The sequence below is a fragment of the Athene cunicularia genome, assembly GCF_003259725.1.
Source record: "Athene cunicularia isolate RWA chromosome 14 unlocalized genomic scaffold, athCun1 chr14_part1, whole genome shotgun sequence".
NCBI lineage: Eukaryota > Metazoa > Chordata > Aves > Strigiformes > Strigidae > Athene > Athene cunicularia.
Genome location: NW_020799118.1, coordinates 16,118,611 through 16,135,628, shown reverse-complemented (window position 1 = coordinate 16,135,628; position 17,018 = coordinate 16,118,611). Strand labels below are relative to the sequence as shown.

General features: G+C 54.7%; 1 protein-coding gene across 3 annotated transcripts in view; it reads right to left on the bottom strand.

Annotated features, from left to right (window-relative positions):
• Window positions 1–1,174: 1,174 nt before the first annotated feature.
• Window positions 1,175–17,018, bottom strand: part of PRR35 (proline rich 35) — a 22,060-nt gene continuing 6,216 nt past the window's right edge. For 2 of the 3 annotated variants that reach the window (XM_026859079.1, XM_026859078.1), the window contains 2 exons: window positions 3,334–5,045; window positions 1,175–2,269 (listed from right to left, as the gene is read on the bottom strand). In XM_026859079.1, coding sequence (XP_026714880.1) covers window positions 1,336–2,269; window positions 3,334–4,955 — 2,556 coding nt within the window. In that variant the 5' untranslated portion in view covers window positions 4,956–5,045 and the 3' untranslated portion in view covers window positions 1,175–1,335. Of the gene's footprint in view, window positions 2,270–3,333; window positions 5,046–7,096; window positions 7,124–17,018 lie in introns of those variants that run through there. The other variant, XM_026859077.1, reaches the window with a different exon arrangement.

Below are 17,018 nucleotides of genomic sequence, written 5' to 3'. Positions count from 1 at the left end.
AGATGGGAGACGAAAGGGTGTCTGTTTTTTCCAAGCTGAGGAGAGCACATTATATCTGCCTCAGAGGGAGAGAGTCCAAGAAAGAAATCCTGGCCCAAGCTTGGGGACACCCTGAGCCAGCACAGATGCTGCTCAGCAGGGTGGCAGGGGACATGGAGATGTGACTGCCCTGCAGTGGGTACCAGCCTGCCCAGCAGAAGCAAGAGCCCCCAGCAAGCACAGGGAGAAGGTGGCCTTTCAGGAAGGCCAGTTCTCATCCTGCAAGCAGCAGGCACGTGCCTGGGTGGTTGGCTTTCTGGTGCCCTGGCTGAGTGGTGGACACTCAGCGTCGTTCCAGCTTGGGTTAAGCCAAGTTTATCTCTTCACAGTTGTTTTTAGGGTCTTTGCCCCTTGAGCAGTGGGATTTGTGGCAACATCATCTCACCCATTTTGCTGTCCCATGTGTCATCATTTGGGGGATTAGGAGTAGTGGGCAGGAGCTTGTGGGAGCTGTACTCTACAGGATTGGGGCCTTTGTGAGGAACGTGCATCATGTCTGCATGGGGAGAGGCCATTGGGGCAGAGGAAGGGAAAATCTTTTTTGTGTAAAGGCAAAAGAAGGAGCCAGACACTGGAGGACTGATAGGCAGGAACAAATCCCCACAGCCCAGCAGTCCCCACACATGGCAAATGCCCTTGGCAGGAGAGCTCAGGACCCAGATGTGGAGCTGTGGCAAGGTGGCTCCTGTGTCATCTTGTCATTGTGGCTGGGAGGATGTTCTTGTCTCCAGAGTGCATAAAGTACTTGACCTCTGGATCAGTCCAGCTGGGCATATGATTCCCTTCTGTGACCCTCAAGACACTATGGAGCAAAGCCATCGTGTCTTTGCTCTGTACAAGGTGACAGCCACAGTCTGTTTGAGCACAACTGTGGCCTTGCAGATACCCTGTCTGTGGTTCCTCCCCTGTCCACAGATCATGGGAGCTGGGTTGCAAAAGTCCCTGAGTGTCTCTGATGAGAAGGCTGGATGAGCCTTCTGTTGAAAGCTTGGTGCTTTTAGCAGTTTTCTTTTTTTGCCTGCTAGCGAATTGCCTTTTGAAGGGAGCTCCAGGACCAGGGAGCTGAGGCTGTGGAGCATGCAGAGCCTAAGAGCACCGTTCTTGACACTGGGGTAGAATAGGGATTGTTTTTTTACACCTTGTGGAGTCAGCCAGAAGACCCCCTTCAACATGGCCCCAGCCAGGCAGTGGTTACACTTTTATTCATGGGGAAGAGGGGGAGTGGAGAGATGGGACACAAGGAAGGTGAAGCATGAGGTGGTCAGTGAGATCCACGAGCTATCAAGCACGGTGGATTTAGGGGTCAGCATGCAGAGGGCTGTGGACACACACTGCGTCTGTCTCGCTGGGAAGGCTGCAGGACAGGGAGCGCTGCATGGCCCGGCAGCCCAGGGGCCCGTCCTCAGTGGTGACTGGGAGCTGAGGGCCCTGGGTGGTGCTGGATCTGCCATCGGAGCAAAGCAGGACACTGGAGTCTGCCTCGCACTTGGTGGTACGGCTGTAGTAGGGCTCCATCACGTGCCGGAGTTCCAGTGGCATGGTGAGCGGCAGGACCTCGGCCTTGATTACAGCACCCAGGTGGGCCTCAGAGGAGGATGCCCGGAGGCTCTCAGAGCGGCTCATCTTGATCAGCAGGTCGATGGTCTTGTTCTCAGCCTCCAGGAGGCAGTTTGGGAGACATTCCCCATCTCCAGCCTCCCCAGTGGCCATACATTTGTTGAGGGCCCCTTGGTCTTTGCTGTGGAGCTTCTCACTTCCCAGGCTCGTGTTGCAGGACTCCTTCTTGGCCTGCTGGATCTTCTCTGTACCTTCAGAGGATCTCTTCACCGAGAGGTCCAGAGGCCCCTCGTGGGGTTTGGTGGCTTTCTCCAGCGCCTGGTGGATGTGGTAGAGCTCCCTTCGGATTTTGACCAGCTGGTCCCTCAGCTCTTTCTGCCCGGGGGTGTCCTCCTTTGCCAGATCAGACAGTTTCTTCTCCACCTCTTGGTACTCCTCTAAGGTTTTGGACAGGTCCCCGATAAGCACAGTTGTAGCCTCAGAGTCTGTCATGGTGGCAGAAGCCTCTTGGGGTCTGCTCTGCTTGCAGAGGCCATGGTCCAGGCCAGCACCCACAGAGGGAAGAACTTCAGTGTCATTGCCCCTCTCCAGTTCCTCAGGCCGGCCTGCGAGGACTTCTGTGTGCCACTGGTCCAGGGCTTTGGGGATGTGACCAGGGTTGGCCCTTGAACCACTGCAGAGAAGAAGTGGATACAATCAGTAGGGAAAGAGATAGGAAAATCCTTGGGCATATCTCCAGGGCCAGCATTGCCAGATTCATCCAGAGTTCCTCCACTGCCTGCTGCCAGCATGATGCCCTTCCAGGAAGGGCTTTGGTCTGAGCATGCAGAGCCCTGGCTGGACCTGCTCTTGGCATTGTTCTCCCAGGGGGTGGATGGACCCTGACACACGCTATTTCGTGACACCCACCAACAGAGAGACTAGTCTGGAGAGATGGTGCTGATAAGTGATGCCACCTCAGCTAGTCAAACCTGGATTCTCCTTCTTCTTGGAGCACAGAAGAATGTTGATGGAAATGACCATTCCACAGTCCTGAAGGCCCAGTTGGAGGGGATCTCTCCAGCCAGCCTGAGAGCAGGGAAGAGGCAGGTGGAGATAGAAAACCATGGAGAGCCTCTACAGAGAAAGCTCCTCCAGGTGCCAAAAGCAGTGAGTTTTACAGTGACATTTTTCTTGGAGCCACAGCTGGACTTGCACAACCAGGGGAGGAACTGAAATTTTCTTAAAAGGAACTGTGCACATTTCTAGCCCCAGGTAAAAGGAAATGTTTGGAAATGTGACCCTCCCTCTGGACTTTGAAGCCAGAAGGCAAATCAAAGGAATGCAAATGTGTATGTTTAAAAATAGGCAATGATTTTTCCAGCAAGCCTGGAATATCTGGGGACCCAAGAGGAGATTTCCTGGTGCATGGGGAGCACAGGTCCACACTGCACAGACACCACATCACTTCTGGCTCTGTATAAAACAGGGGAAAGGAACGGACAGCAAATGATGACATAGCCCAGGTGCTGGGATGCACCTGAATGCTGCTCAGGTCCTTTCCTCCTGGAGAGCAGAAAGCCCTGCTCTGAGTGGGTATTGGTGTGGACCACCAGCCTGGAGTGTGCTCAGCCCTTGGAGACTCATATCTCATGATTTAGAGGCAAGTGGGGGGATCAGTAATATGATGGGATATGAAGATGATGTTTAGGGCCAACCAAAGGTGAGGAAGAGGCAGAGATATCAGAGGCAACTTACCTGCTCTGGTAGCTGACTTTTCCAGGCATCAGCCTTTCAGGTCCTATCAAATCAAGCCCACTGGCAGTGAACTTCCTCTTCAGGGAGTTACCTGGAGGACTGCTGGTCTCCAAACAGGTCACCACTGGTAACTCTGTCTTCCGGATGCTGCTGGGGGCAAAAGCACCATCTTTCATCCCCACCATGGTTTGGTAGATGTCAGTGGCTGGCTTTTTGCGTAGGTTGCTGAGGCCTAAAGCTGCGTTGCTTTCCTTCTCTTGGGACAGCCATTTCTCCTCTTCTTCTTGCCCCAGCGTGGCAGGGTGGTTGAGCTCAGGGGCTGGTTCCTCTCTGACACCTTTGGACCAAGGAAAACCTGTCTTCAGAACTGGTACCTTCAGCAGCCCTGGTTTGGTTGGCTCACTGGGAGGTTTGGCTTGTGGTGGTGTGGGCATGACAGAACCCACCAGTTGCTGGGCTTCTGGCTTGCTGGAGGACATCTTGCTTTCAGTGGAGCCGAAGGTGTGGTCGAAGAGCAAGGGGTAGTAGAAGCGGGGAAGGAAGGCTGAGCGCTCGGGGCTCTGCAGAGGCTGGAAGTGGGAGGCATGTGGGTGCATCAGCTGGGCTGTGGAGGCCAGGAAGGGCAGCTGAGCCAAGTGTGGGTGTGTCGTAGCACTGTTGGCCATAGTGGGGCTCAGGTAGGAGAAGAGACTGGGGTTTAATGGGTAGTTAATACCCAGCAGTGAGAGGTTGAGGCCCTGAGGTTCGTGGTAGTCACTGTAGGCTGGAGGAGGGTAGCATGGGATGATGTTGTTGTCAGTACAAGGTGGGGAGACCTCAGGTGTGTTTCTCCTTTGCCCATTTGCCACCAGCTTCCACTGCTCCATGAGGATCCCGCTGCTGGCCAGGCATTTCTTTGGCACTTTGCAATGCTTTGGCTTAGCATCTAGGTCTGGGGAGGCCATTTCCCTGCTTTTCATGACGTGGTTCTTGAGAGAGAAGACATCTGTGATGATGAAGTCGGGCTCCACCTCCTTGCAAGGCTTATCCCTCTTGTTCTTGAAACCAAAGACCAAAGTGTTCACTTCTGGTTCAGCTGGATCACCTTGGCAACCTGTCTCTTCATTTTTCTCTTTCTTCTCCCCTGCATCCATCTCCCTCAACAGGCCAGCAACATCCTCTTCCTCCTCTTGGAACGGGCTACCTTCTTCACCAGCCCCTTCAGCAGGCAGGATCTCCACCCCTGACATTGGCTTGTCCTCATGGTCGTCCCTGCCAGAGGCCTGCTTGGTCCTAACTGACCCTCCCAACATGGCTGAGGAGTCACAGGTCTCCTGCTCGTCCCGCCGCCCGCGCAGGCGGGAGGACTCTGTTGCGTGCAGGAGCCGCAGCTCTGGGTGGAGCAGATTACCCTTCTTGTAGGGCCAGTCGGACTCAATGAGGAGGGAGAGGGAGTTCTTGCACAGGCTGTACTTCATGTGGTTGTAGAGGTGGGACTTCTCCATGCAGGTGAAGGGGCACTGGAAACATTTGTAGTTGTACGGCTTGCCCCATGGCCGTGGGATGTAGTGAGGCTTTTTTGGCTTCCTCTCCTTGTGCTTGTAGACCGAGGTCAGCTTGCAGCCCAGGTCGTCCTTGGACATGGTAGCGGGTATCTGGAGATGACTTCTTGTGGGAATGGAGGGGCACGATGTGTGAATCTTCCCACGCCTCTCCAGGAACCACTGTGTGCTCTGGAAGAAGGACAACATGAACTGGTGAGCTGTGTCTGCAGCTCCCCTGGGGAGATGGCTCTGCTCCATGGGCACCTCCTGGCTGCAGGGAGCGAAGCTGCTGGGGCCTTGGTCTGCAGCTCTCATGTTTGGGATTTAAACCCAGGCCAGAGATGGAATTTTTGCCCAAACCCCATTGTGTGCCTGTACATGCTGCCCCTATTATTAACCTTCTTCTGTCAAGCCACTCCAGACAAAAAGGAAAACAAACACTATTAAAGGTGTTGAAACGAAACCACCTCAAGTGGTGCCCAGGCAACCTACACGCCAATCCAGATCCTCCCTGGGGCAGCCTGTGCCCAACCCAGGGATGATTTCCCTGCTGAGAGCAAGGAACTGAAAGAGAAACCTGCCCACATCCCTGAATGCTGTACTGAGTTTTGCTGTCTCCTGGGGTGCTGCAGTGCTGAAGCCGACTGAGATACTCCAAAGCTCATGCACCAAAGCTGATGCAGAGCTGGGCTAAATGCAGATACCTGCAACCCTACTACACATGAACATGCGATCACAGTGCGAAGAGGTGGGATGAACAGGCAACAGGGAGAGGCTGAGGACTGACTACCTTTAACCTGGAATGGCTGTTGGAAGGGCCGTTCTGCCTCCCTGGCTGCGTGGGGTTGACCCTGATCTGTGTCCCCATCCTGTGCCAGGACAGGGGTAATCTGGTCTGGAAAACCAGTCCAGGCTAAAAAACACCTCCTCACTTCCACATGTCTTCCCCAAGACTGAAATGTCTGGGAAACATCTCCTGATGCCCCCCGATGCAGGACTGGCCCTTGTGTGCTTCTCATTGCAGCCTCCCTGGGGATGGTGGAGTCATGCCTGTCCCACAGCCCATCACCTCGCCTGCCCTGGGAGCAGGCAGGGGGGCAGAGCACCCCGACTCTTCATCTCCCAGAGGAGCTGGATCTGCAGAGGCTCCACACTCACAAAATTGGGCTCCCCTGCAGATGGCCAAGCAGCAATCTCTTGCAGTTGCAGGGCACCCAACACCAACACACATGCCTGTGTCACCCCTCCAGACGCTGCTTTGCCCTGGAGGGACTTGCTGGCTTCCTCCCCATCAGACTAAAAACCTGTGTTTCTCCTGGGGAGGGCAGTGAATTTGAGGGCTCAATCTGGGTAGGTGGGGCTCATTTCTCAAGGGCCAAATCCTTCCCCCCGCCCCACAGCAGGTCCTGGGGCAGAGCTCTACCCCAGGAGACCGCGCAGCCAGGGTGGTGTGGGGAGCACAGCCCGGGAAGGAAAGGGGGGCAGCAGCACCTCCATATTGCCCTGATGTAGCAGCTGGAGCCATTCGGGGAAACAATCTGCTCCCTGGCTTTTGGGGAGAAGCAGATGAGTTCTGCAGGATAGGAAGGGAAATAGCATATCTCTGTGCACTGGGGCCACTGAGGCTTTGGGCAGCCAGGACCAGGAGCTGCCCGGGGGCAGGTCCAGGCAGTGGCCAAGGCCCTGCATTGGGCATTGCTCCTCACCAGACCGCTCATAGCCCGCATCCCTCTGCATGTGGCTTGGGGGGCTTTCCCATGGAGCTGGGGGAGCATTGCAGCTCCCAGGGAGGATGGGCACAGAAGGGCTGAAAATCTGGGATCAGGGTGGGATGGGCCTGGAAGGGGCTTATGTGGCAGCAGCACCACGCCAGGAGGTGGGTTGCCATGTGGCCGCGCTGTGCTCTCCACCTCCTGGGGCTGGGTTCACGCCTGCTGCAGACGGCTGCCCTTGGTGAGCCCACCTCCTTGGGGCTGGCTGCTCGCCCCACAGCCCCCTGCTTCCTCCCTTGAGCATCCCACCCTGGGTACACATCGCTGCTCTGGCCACAGGCGGGAACACCACGTGTCCTGCAGGAGCAGTGGCCCTGGGGACAGTCCCACCAGCCCCATACCTGTGGCTGTGCTGGCTGAGGGATGCTCCATGCTCTGCTACCCAGGCTCCTCACCCCCGGCACTGAGGAAGACCACCTTCCCTTGAGAGCACGGTGAGAGCATTTGCATGAGGGGAGAGGGAATTACCTGCATAGGACCCTTTCCACTTTCTTCCTGGGGACAGGGAACAAGATGTACTGTGGCTTCCCCAGCGCAGTGCAGGAGCCTGCAGGATAGGCTGAGCTGCAGGCAGGGTTTGGGCAGAGCCCTCTGCATGCCCACATGTCAGTTGAGCTGGTAGCTGACCCTGCTACTAAGATCTGGTCTTGCAGAAAATAGGAAAAAACGTCCCCTTGTAATGAACCTGTGTCCCCTGGGATTTTGAGGGGTGCTCCAAGGGAGCAGACCTGGCCTGCAGCATCCAAGGCTGATTTCTCCCCTCGCAGTGGGATGTGCAGGCAGAGCTCAGGGCCTCCTGCCTGCAGGTTCACCGCAGTGAGTGACAGCCTGCCCGCCTACCCGGAGGGACATGCTTGTCCTTGAGCCCTCAGACACTTTCTGTGTGCATCACGCCTGTGAGCTGTGAGAGCTCTGCACACCCGCTGCGATGCTCACGGGAGCAGAAGGGATGCAGCAGCAGCTATGCAGGATGAGGTCCATCTGAGCATCACGCCCTGGCTCCAGCCACTAAGCCTGGGGTGCCCCAAGTACCCTGGATGTGGCTGTGTCCTGGTCCCCTGCCCCATCTCCCTGTACATCTGCCCTGCTAGAGGGCAAGAAAGAAAGAGCGGCTGAGAGGGGAACTGGGCGCTTCGGCCCCGCTGCGATGCATGCCGCCTGTTTGCAGGTCAGTTGAACAAACATTTGCTGTTTATATGCCAGAGGCAGATTAAATCTTTGCTGGGAGACTGGAACTGGTTGTTCCATTCCTGCACACCTGATCCTCCTCCTCCAACACTGCTGCGAAAGCCGTTGGTTCACCTCCTGTGCCCGGTGACGCAGGGGATGGCAGGGAGCAGTCCCACACGGGACAGGCACCTTCCATCTCCCTAATGCTACAGAGAAGAACAGCAAGGGAGAGGAAGAGGAAAGAGCAAAGAAAAAGAAGGGGAGAGGGTGGGAAAGTGCCCCGTGTGTGAGCCAGGCAGGCTCCAGCAGAGCGGAGGCATTCCCAGAGCCGGATCAGACCCTGTGGAGCTGGGAGACAGGCATTGTGGCTCCTGGTTGCTGAGCAGTTCCCGCACCAGCAGATCTTTGTGGTCTGCTGAGTCTCTCTCTGCCACAACACATTATTTCCAGTGGGCTGTCAGCTGTGGCGGTGGGGGCCGTGCCTGGGGGCAGCGCGCAGCAGGGACCAAGCACCTGTGCCTGGGAATTGCAGCATCCCTGCTCTCCTCCTCAGGACCGCTGAGGGGAGGGGGGCCACGGTCAGATGGAGGGAGTGGAGCGGCAAGGGGAGAAGAAAGGGAGGGAGAGACAAAGGGAAGGAAGAAGGGAGAGATGCCCAGGAATGAGCTCTGCAGTTCCCGGTGCTCCAGTATGGAAAAAAATCCCAACTCCAGCCCAAGCTCCAGACACAGGGATGCAGGGAAGTACATGCAGCCGTCACGGCAGCTGAACTGGATCACATCGAAAGTCCATCTAGCTCATGTCCCTAATAACAGTCAAAAGCGGGTGCCCAGGATATAGGGCAAGCATCTACAGGACTGCTCCAATTTTCCTAAACCCTCAGTCATCACAGCGCATCCCTACAGCAGACCTGCAGCAGACAGCAGTGGTCCTCCCCACCATGAATCTGCATGGGTTCCTCTTGAGCTGTGGAAATGTTCAGCCCCCAAATGCATCCTGCAGCGGGGAGTTCCCAGCACACCACACAGAGCTTCATCCTTAAGCTTGCTGGTCCCCACAAGTTTCCTTTGATGCCCCCCAACTCTTTGTCTGGAGGAAGTAGCAACCATGGTCCCTGTCCATCCTCCTGCCACATGGTTCACCATCACACCCCTGCTTCACCATCACACCCCTACTTCACCATGTCCTTTCCAGACTGAAGCTGGACATAGGGCCATACCCTTCTAGACCTCTTCCCCTTCCCTGAGCCTCCTCCAGGACTGCAGTAGCCATTTGCAGGAAGAGGCTCCTTCGGGCAGGTTTCCTGTACCAATACAAACCAGCACTGCAGCCATCTCCACCTACAGATAGGCATACCCACACCCATCACTCAGGAGGGGGAGAGACAAAAAGACTTTTCTGAAGTGCAGAAGTCTGGTTCAAAGACGGGTCTTCTGCAGTGTGTGTGTCTACCGCAGAAGCTCTACCACTGTGAACTTGTCCTGATCTGCTTTTGCAGACCCCCAAGGGTTTTTCTGGCTGGAACAAAGACCCCATCTCACAAACTGATGTCCTTCCTTCTTTGCCACTGTCCTCTGAGTCCTCCAGTGCTGTGTATATGCTGCCAGGGAGCCGCAACGCTCCCATAGAAATTGGCTGCCCTCAACCTTTCCCAGACGTGGCATGGAGGAAGGGCCTCAAGAAAGATGCTGAAGTTCTTGTCCACTCACTGATGCTGGGATGAACCTTCTGTCTCACACCCCATCCTGCAGCTGCAGGCTCCTGTGGTCTTTCATGAGCTGGTCCTACCCTGCGGTCATTTGTGGTCCCCTGCATGCCCAGCACCAGCTGCAGGGACAACTCTTCCCTGCACTTACATCCACCCAGCTGCTTCCTTCTGGGCTGCCAGGTTGCTCATGCTCCCGGGGCTCAGCATCACTCCACTCTGTGTGGCCTCAATATGGCTATTTGTTGGCAGCAATTGCCACCCCAGGGCTGATAACTGTGCTAGACACGTGCTACACTGAGGATCAGGGGGAGAGAGACTTTTCTATGGGATCTCACACTAACTCCACAAACCATCGCTTTCCTGCCATTATCCAGACTCTCCCATTCCAGTTCTTCCCATGGGGTATTACCGCTTTTTCACCAGCGCCAAGGCTGGAGCAGGCGGACAGGCATCGCGGGGAGGGGAGCGGGTGGCAGCGGGGAGCCACCGATCAATGCAAAACACTTTCCCTACGCTACATGCTTTTGCCGCGAGGGCTGCTTGGCTATTAGTGGATATTGGGTCCCTTTTTGTTTTCATAGCCTGGGGTTGTGTGATTTGAGCTTTTAAGCTTTATTGGAAGCTTGGATGAGAGCAGTTGGCCATGGCAAAGCAGCAGGAATTTGGCAAGAGGAGGGAAGCTTGGCTGGTGGGGCCTGAGAGCTCTGCAGCTCCCAAACCTCACCCCATACGGTGGCTGTGTGCTGAACTGCTCTTGTAAAGAGACTGTGTGAGGCCATCCTGCTACCTCTGCCTTCGGGGGTCCCTACATCAGCAGCTGTGACACTATTCCCACCTTGAGATGTGCCTTCCTCTGGCTTGCTCTCAATTGTTGCACCAAAATCTCTTCTCTTCCCAGAAGGGCCTGGGGTTTCCCATCTGCCCCAAATTGCCAATCTTTCCATGTCTGCCCACCCACCACGTCTTTGTGTGCAAGTCCCAGAGGCTGTGACCCATGTCCCATAGCTCAGTGTGGCTCTGCTGCTAGGAGGATTCTTCATGGCCAGCTGCATGTCTCCATGTGTGGACCAAACCATGTGCTTCACACCCTGGGGACAAGCCAAAATCAGAGTCATGGTCTAAAAAATCTGATAGCATTTGGATTCCCAACCTTTAGTTTTCCAACCTTCAGAGGAATCTGGAGTTTCTGGTTGGAAAAGCTCGTGTTCCCTTCACAGGCAGCTTTTGTTGAGGGCCACCTGCAGGCCCAAAGCCAGTCTGTAACTGTTCTCAAACACCAGCCCAGACATGAGGTGGCTCCATCTTTGTAAGCACTGCTACCTTTTGATGTGCGGGGTGTCCAGGACCACCTGCCCAACCTTGGAGTGTACGTCAGGCCACATGATGAACTCACTCCCTGCCGTGTGCCAGAGCCACGGTACCTTCACACATGCAAGTCTTCCCTAATTTGGGGTCAAAATTTGCTCCCTTCTTCTGTGTGCTTCTTCAAGAGGTGTTTCTATGTCTTTCACCTCTCTTGGGCTTCTCTGCTTCTAGACTCCATCCCCCAAAAGCAGCTGTCTCTCCCTGGATCTCAGTTAGCCTGAAGACTCCCCGGGGCAACCCCAGCATCCTATGAAAGGTACACGTGGTGGCAAGTGTTCAGCCAAGTGACAATGGGTCGGAGTCATTGTCTTCTGCCTGTGACACACACAGCACAACTCACAGGCTCCTTGAGAGATGAGATCAGGCCATCAAAGCCTCCAGGCTACTCTCCAGAAATGTGAGGGTTCTCCACCGCAAAACGCTTTCCTACCACAGCCTTTCCTGCTGCAAGCCCTTCAGGGTAAGAGATGTACACCTCCTCGTGAGGAGATGTAAGACTGTCTCACCACATTATATCAACCACCCGCACAAGCTTGTGCCTGAGCTCCACTACAAGCGTTTTCTACGTCTTCCTCCACCTCCACTTCTACCTGCTAATGGAGCCCCCACAGGCTCCCAGACGTGGAGTCAGTGGCTCAATGGCAAACAGACCTCCAAATCTGTGAAGACAACATCAGTCTCCAAATGGAAATGTGCAGCTGGGTAGAGGGGAAAGTGGCTGTGTGCAAAGCAGGGGGGTCAGCAGCATGGCTGGCACTCAAGGATATGCAGAGGAGATGGCGTGGCATGGTGAGCAGAGGAAGAAGATCAATATCTGGAGAGAAATGGGGGGTGCCTGAGAAGTGCATGTAGCTGGAATAGGAAGGCACAGTCCAGCTCTCCTGCGTGGTAAAGTCTGTGTCATGTCTGTGATGTTCAGGGCTCCTGGAGGTCCAAATGGTGCCACAGTGCTACCTTCTCAGTGTTCCCAGGGGCCGTAAGGGTGTTTGATGTAGTCACTTCGAGCTGGACATATGATACGTTGCATATGAAACATTTCCATAACTTCTTCCACATACTGTGACCTCTGAAGTTGCTTTCCCTTACAGTTTTCTCATTCTGTTGCTGGCCTGACAGCCCAGGACGGTGTCCCACTGCCTGTGACCACTGCCCTGGGAGGTGCCCTCTCAGCCTCCCTCCGGGCAGACCTTTGGGGATGGTGGCGCATCTCCAGAAGCCCCTTCCTCCTCGTCACCTGGGCCCATCCCCTCCCGTGTGCTGGGGTACACAGACAGCAGTCTGAGCAGGGCAATGTGGGGCTCAGCTCTGCCGATTCCCAAAATCCATCTCTTCCTCCCACCACAGACCTAACCATGTGAGAGTCCTCAGTGTGGACATGGACATTAGATCATCTCTTCTGCCTCATCGCAAGCACAGGTCCCAGGCTGGATATGGACACAGTGCACCCTGCCACCGCACCTGCAAAGAAATGAGCTCTGTCACACAACGAGATGCATTTTGTCATCTCTTGTCCCAGGGCTCCATGATCTTTCCAAACCTCTTCAGTCAAGTTTCTCTGCACCAGTACTTAGAAACATTCTCCTCCTTTTCCCTTTCCATTTATTCTTGGACGGTTCACACTCTTTAAATGTGCTGGGGATGGGAATGATAAGAAAGGAAGGAGATCTCCTCTGCTTTGGTTTTTGCTGGCCTAGCAGAGCCCAGCTCTCATCGTGTCTCCTAAGACACACCAAAGGTGGCCAAAGGTTTCCATCTTGACATAACCTTTCTCACATCCTGAGCTCTCTTCCACAATATACCTCCTGTGGTTGTACTAGCTTCCTAGGTGTCCTGCTCCACTGAATCCGTCTCTATCTTTCAACCAGAAAATTCACCTTATTCCAACTCAAATCCATCCAGTTTCCTCTGAGGATGGGGACAGAGCCTTCACTTCTACTCTGGCTGCCCACCTCCTCCCTTGCAGTCCAACACTATGTGTCAATTGCTGTATCCTCACTTGCCTTGTTGCCTTTGCTACAGAAAAGGATCTGCACACATGGACATCACAACCACTTGCCTCAGCCTTTCCCATCCATGTCTTCATGTCCCCATTGAATGCTTCCTGCTTTCTTCAGGGCCTCCTCCATCCTCTCCTCTCTTGGTCCAGCTCCTGGCAGACAAAGTTCTGGCTCTGCTCATGTGATGGACATGGCTCCTTTCCTGCAAAGATGTTTTTCAGCCAGTTGACCCTGAACGTGTCCTGCTTCACAGAGTTGCTCCATCCCAGATGCAGGACTTCATACTTCTCTTTGCTGAGCTCCAGCAGGTCATTGCCAGACCGTTTCTCCAGCCAGGTGCTGCACTTTGCATTGCTCAGCACAATCCCTTGAGCCTGGCAGTCCAGCAAGTTGTCCTTATGTTTACAATTTGTCCATGAGGATACTGCAGGAGACCATGTCAGGGGCCCTGCTAAGGTCACATAAACAACATCCCTTTCTCTCCCCTTATCTAGGCAGGCAGTTGCCTCCTTGAAGAAGGCAGTCATGCAGTTCTGGCATGATTTGCCCCTGGTAAATTCACCCTGGCTTCTTCTCGTCATTCATGAGACTGTAAAGGACTTTGAAGAGGACTTGCTTCAGAGCCTTCCCAGAGCCCAGGATGAGCCTGGCCCATGCTGGATGCTCCATGATGGGTCTGAGCCACTTGTGCCACAGAGCACCTTGAGCCAGGGGCCATTGCGTCCCTGCAGGGACCTCTGCACATCTCAGCAGAGTGTGGGATGGAGCAAGCAGTGCCCAGATGATTGCTTGGCTGTCCTGCAGCTGACCTGCTTGGGACTTTCTGAGATGGGTCAGCGTCCCCGCAGGCTTCCCAAGCAGTGTCCTGCTGGTGGCAGCCTCATTTGGGATCACCCCATGCAGCCAAAGAGCCTTCCTGAGTGCATCCTTGGGACATGGACCTACTAGCAGACACACTCATTTGCTCCCTCCCTCCTGCTTGGACCCTCCTGCCAGGTGGGGAGAGCAGGGGTGGGCAGGGGAGAGCAGGAGAGGGGACAACAGGGAGTGGGGGACAGACCTTGGCACAGACAGAGTGCACCTCTCCTTATTCTCGTCTGGAATCCTGGCTGTCCCAGAGCAATCCCCAAAAGATCCCCCCTCCTCTAGGTTAGAGGGCAGATCTCCTTTTAGCCAAAACATGGTCAATATGGGACAATGATTTCAATCATCCCTAGAAAAGGGGGGGCTGTTGCAATGCTGTACCCAAATCCAAGAGAATGTTGCTCTCAGTCTGCCAACTCCTGGCACTGACAACTGGCAATTTTAGGATGCAGCCAGCAAGGGAAATGTTCACATCCTGAGAAGGTCTAACCAGCCACCAAGGAACTGCCACCTGCCAAGGACTGAGTATATTTAAGGTAAAAGCTGATAAACTAAACTGGTGGGGGTGTTGATGCACCAGTCTGGCAGCGGTGTGTGCAGTACGGACTGAGGCACCAGTGCAGTTTGGTGATCACATCCATTAAGTCCAGCCTGTTGTAAAGCCCATTTCAAAACGGCCCCGATTAAGAACCTCCCCTGCTTCTGCCTCCCTGCCCTTAGGTGAGCACAAGCAACTCCAGCAGCTAAATAAAAAGCTGAAGGGGAAATGGTTTACCGCTGATTGGGAGAGCCTGGGAACAGAGAGGGAATTGCAGAGAGGAACAGGCAGTTGGGATCAACTCCAGTGAAGGTGCAGGAGCTGAAGCAGGCAGAAGCCGTCTCGCAGGGATGAGACCGCCCTGGCTCTGGGCCAGCAGGCAGGGGGACCTGCAAAGTCTGCAGGAGAGAAACTCTGATTTTTCCTGGGGGTTAACATGCTCCCAGCAGAGAGGAGGGAAGCAGGAGGGACATGGCCCCGGGAGGAGGCTGACCAGCAGGCACCCCGAGCACAGCAGGCAGAGCTCCTCTTTGCAGCCACTTTTCAGGGAGGTTCCCCCCTCCCCAAACACACACTTAGTCTCTGAAGTCACATTTGTGACGCTGTGGGCTCACCTGCAGGCAGCGGCCACCTCTCTGCCTTCTGCCTGTTTCTTGATAAGGGTGTTTGGTTGGATTTTTTTTAATACAGATCAAGGTGGCCCCCAGGGTGATGCTGCCTGGTGGTCCCTGTGTTCCCAGCTCCTCTCCCCAAAAAAGAAGGGCAGAGCAGCTCAGACCCTGGCCCCGCACCACGGGCAGCATTTGGGCTGCAGCACAGGGATGTGGCTGAAGGCAGGGGCTGAAGTGCTGAGCGGGCAGGTAACGGCCACAAAATCACCCAGCAAGGTCTGTACTGGCCAAGGAATGACCAGAAGGAGTAATAACGGCCTGAGGCGAAGCCACCGGGACTTTACTCAGGGATGTTATTAGCTGGTGCATGAAGCGGGGAAGGCAGCTCATTAACCTGTGCTGTGCCGCGGGACCACGGGAAGCGGCTGTGCGGCCGCCTTTCTGCGGTCCTGGGCTGCCCGGCACTGCGTGTCGGCAGCACTGGAGGGTTCTGGGCCAATGATGTCAGAAGCAGCCGCTGCTGTGAAAGTCTTGAAGATGCCTGTGTGGGAAGGGGGGTGACTTTCTGCCTCCCCCCTTCAAACCTAAACTGCCTCTGGATTGGGCAGGACTCTGAAATGCCTGGGGGCTCCAGAAAAGACCCAAGGGGATGACACATCCACAACCGCCCATCATGGATTTTCACAGAGGGGAACCCAAATCCTCCTCGTGGAGGTGGTTGAGCAGGATGGGGTGAGAGCGGGGTGACCCCATGCAGCCGTGCAGGCAGAACCCGACACATACCCAACATCTCTCCCCATCCTAGTCCCAGGATTTGCCACAACTATGATACACATCTGGGACTTACTGACCTGATTTCCTTGTCCTTTTTTTTTTTTTTTAAAAAAAAACCACCTTTGATTGCTGTGAACAGTTTCTCGTTATATGACCTCTTGATTTAATTGCTAAAATTACTGTAAACACACATTCTCTGGTGTGAGAAAGTATATTCCTAGTCAACACCAATTAAACATTTCAGTAATTAACCTCCTCCAACAGTTCAGCAGCTCAGTTTAGTTTTCCCTTTGATTAAGAAGGATTTAAAGGAAAAAAAAATACAGAAGAAATGGATAATATTGTCTTACTGCTAATTTTTACCCTTCCCCTCTGTTTGTACTTCTTGTTCATAATTGCAAATACTTATCATGTCTCCAAGCCTGCAGAAAATAATTGCTCTTCTTGATTATTATACAAACACAAATACATTAAAATTAATCTGCACCCTGTGCCTGCCCAGGCTGGTTTCCAACACATTGCTTCATTTTTCAGTAGGAAGAAAAGTCAGACCTCTGCAACCCACCACACGGTCACGGGGAAACCGTCCAAAATCCACCAGAAACTTTCTATTGTCAGAGACTCGCGTGAGCAAATTCCCAGCGAAGGCAATCGGACATGTCATTAGGAGAGCAACCCAAGCAGAAAGGCCCCATATGACCTCCCCGGTGCCGAGCGCCTTTAATAAGAAGGAGTTACGAGGCTTGCAAAGAGACTGGCGGGTTGAATCAAAGAGCATCACTTGGAAATGATCGCGTCCCTGCATCCAGTGGTTTCTCTGCCCGTTCCCACAGTTTGCACGTGCCCTGTCCGGGTACTGGCTGCTGCCCCCCGGCCGAGCCCCTGGCTGTGGCACAGCACCCGGCTTCCCCAGGCACCACGGGACACCTGGGCTGTTTTTTGGGAGAGTGCAAAACTGACGGGAGAAGGCAGCTTTTAACAGACGGAATGTTTCCCCCTCCAGGTCATTGGGGGGGACGGGTTTCTTCCCATGGCCAGACCCGCAGTGAGACCCTCTGCCACCCCCAGTGCCTTCCACCCCCTGCCCACTCCACCCAGACCCGAAACAGATTCAAATGTCAGGACTTACAGCTCGGCCCCCTTTCCTGTCCCAGCTGGGTCCCTGCTGGGGGCTGGGGGGCTGCGGGGCGGCTGGGGAAGCAGGGCGAGCGTTGTCCCCCCCAGCTGGGACCCAGCATTCCCAAGCCCCACTGAGGCGGGGGCAGGTGACTTCCAAAGCGGCTCCTGAGCATTTACAGGCTTGTTTGCAGGGAACATCAAACTCGGGAACAGAAGCGCCAACCCAGGAGTCATTCCCCCCCCC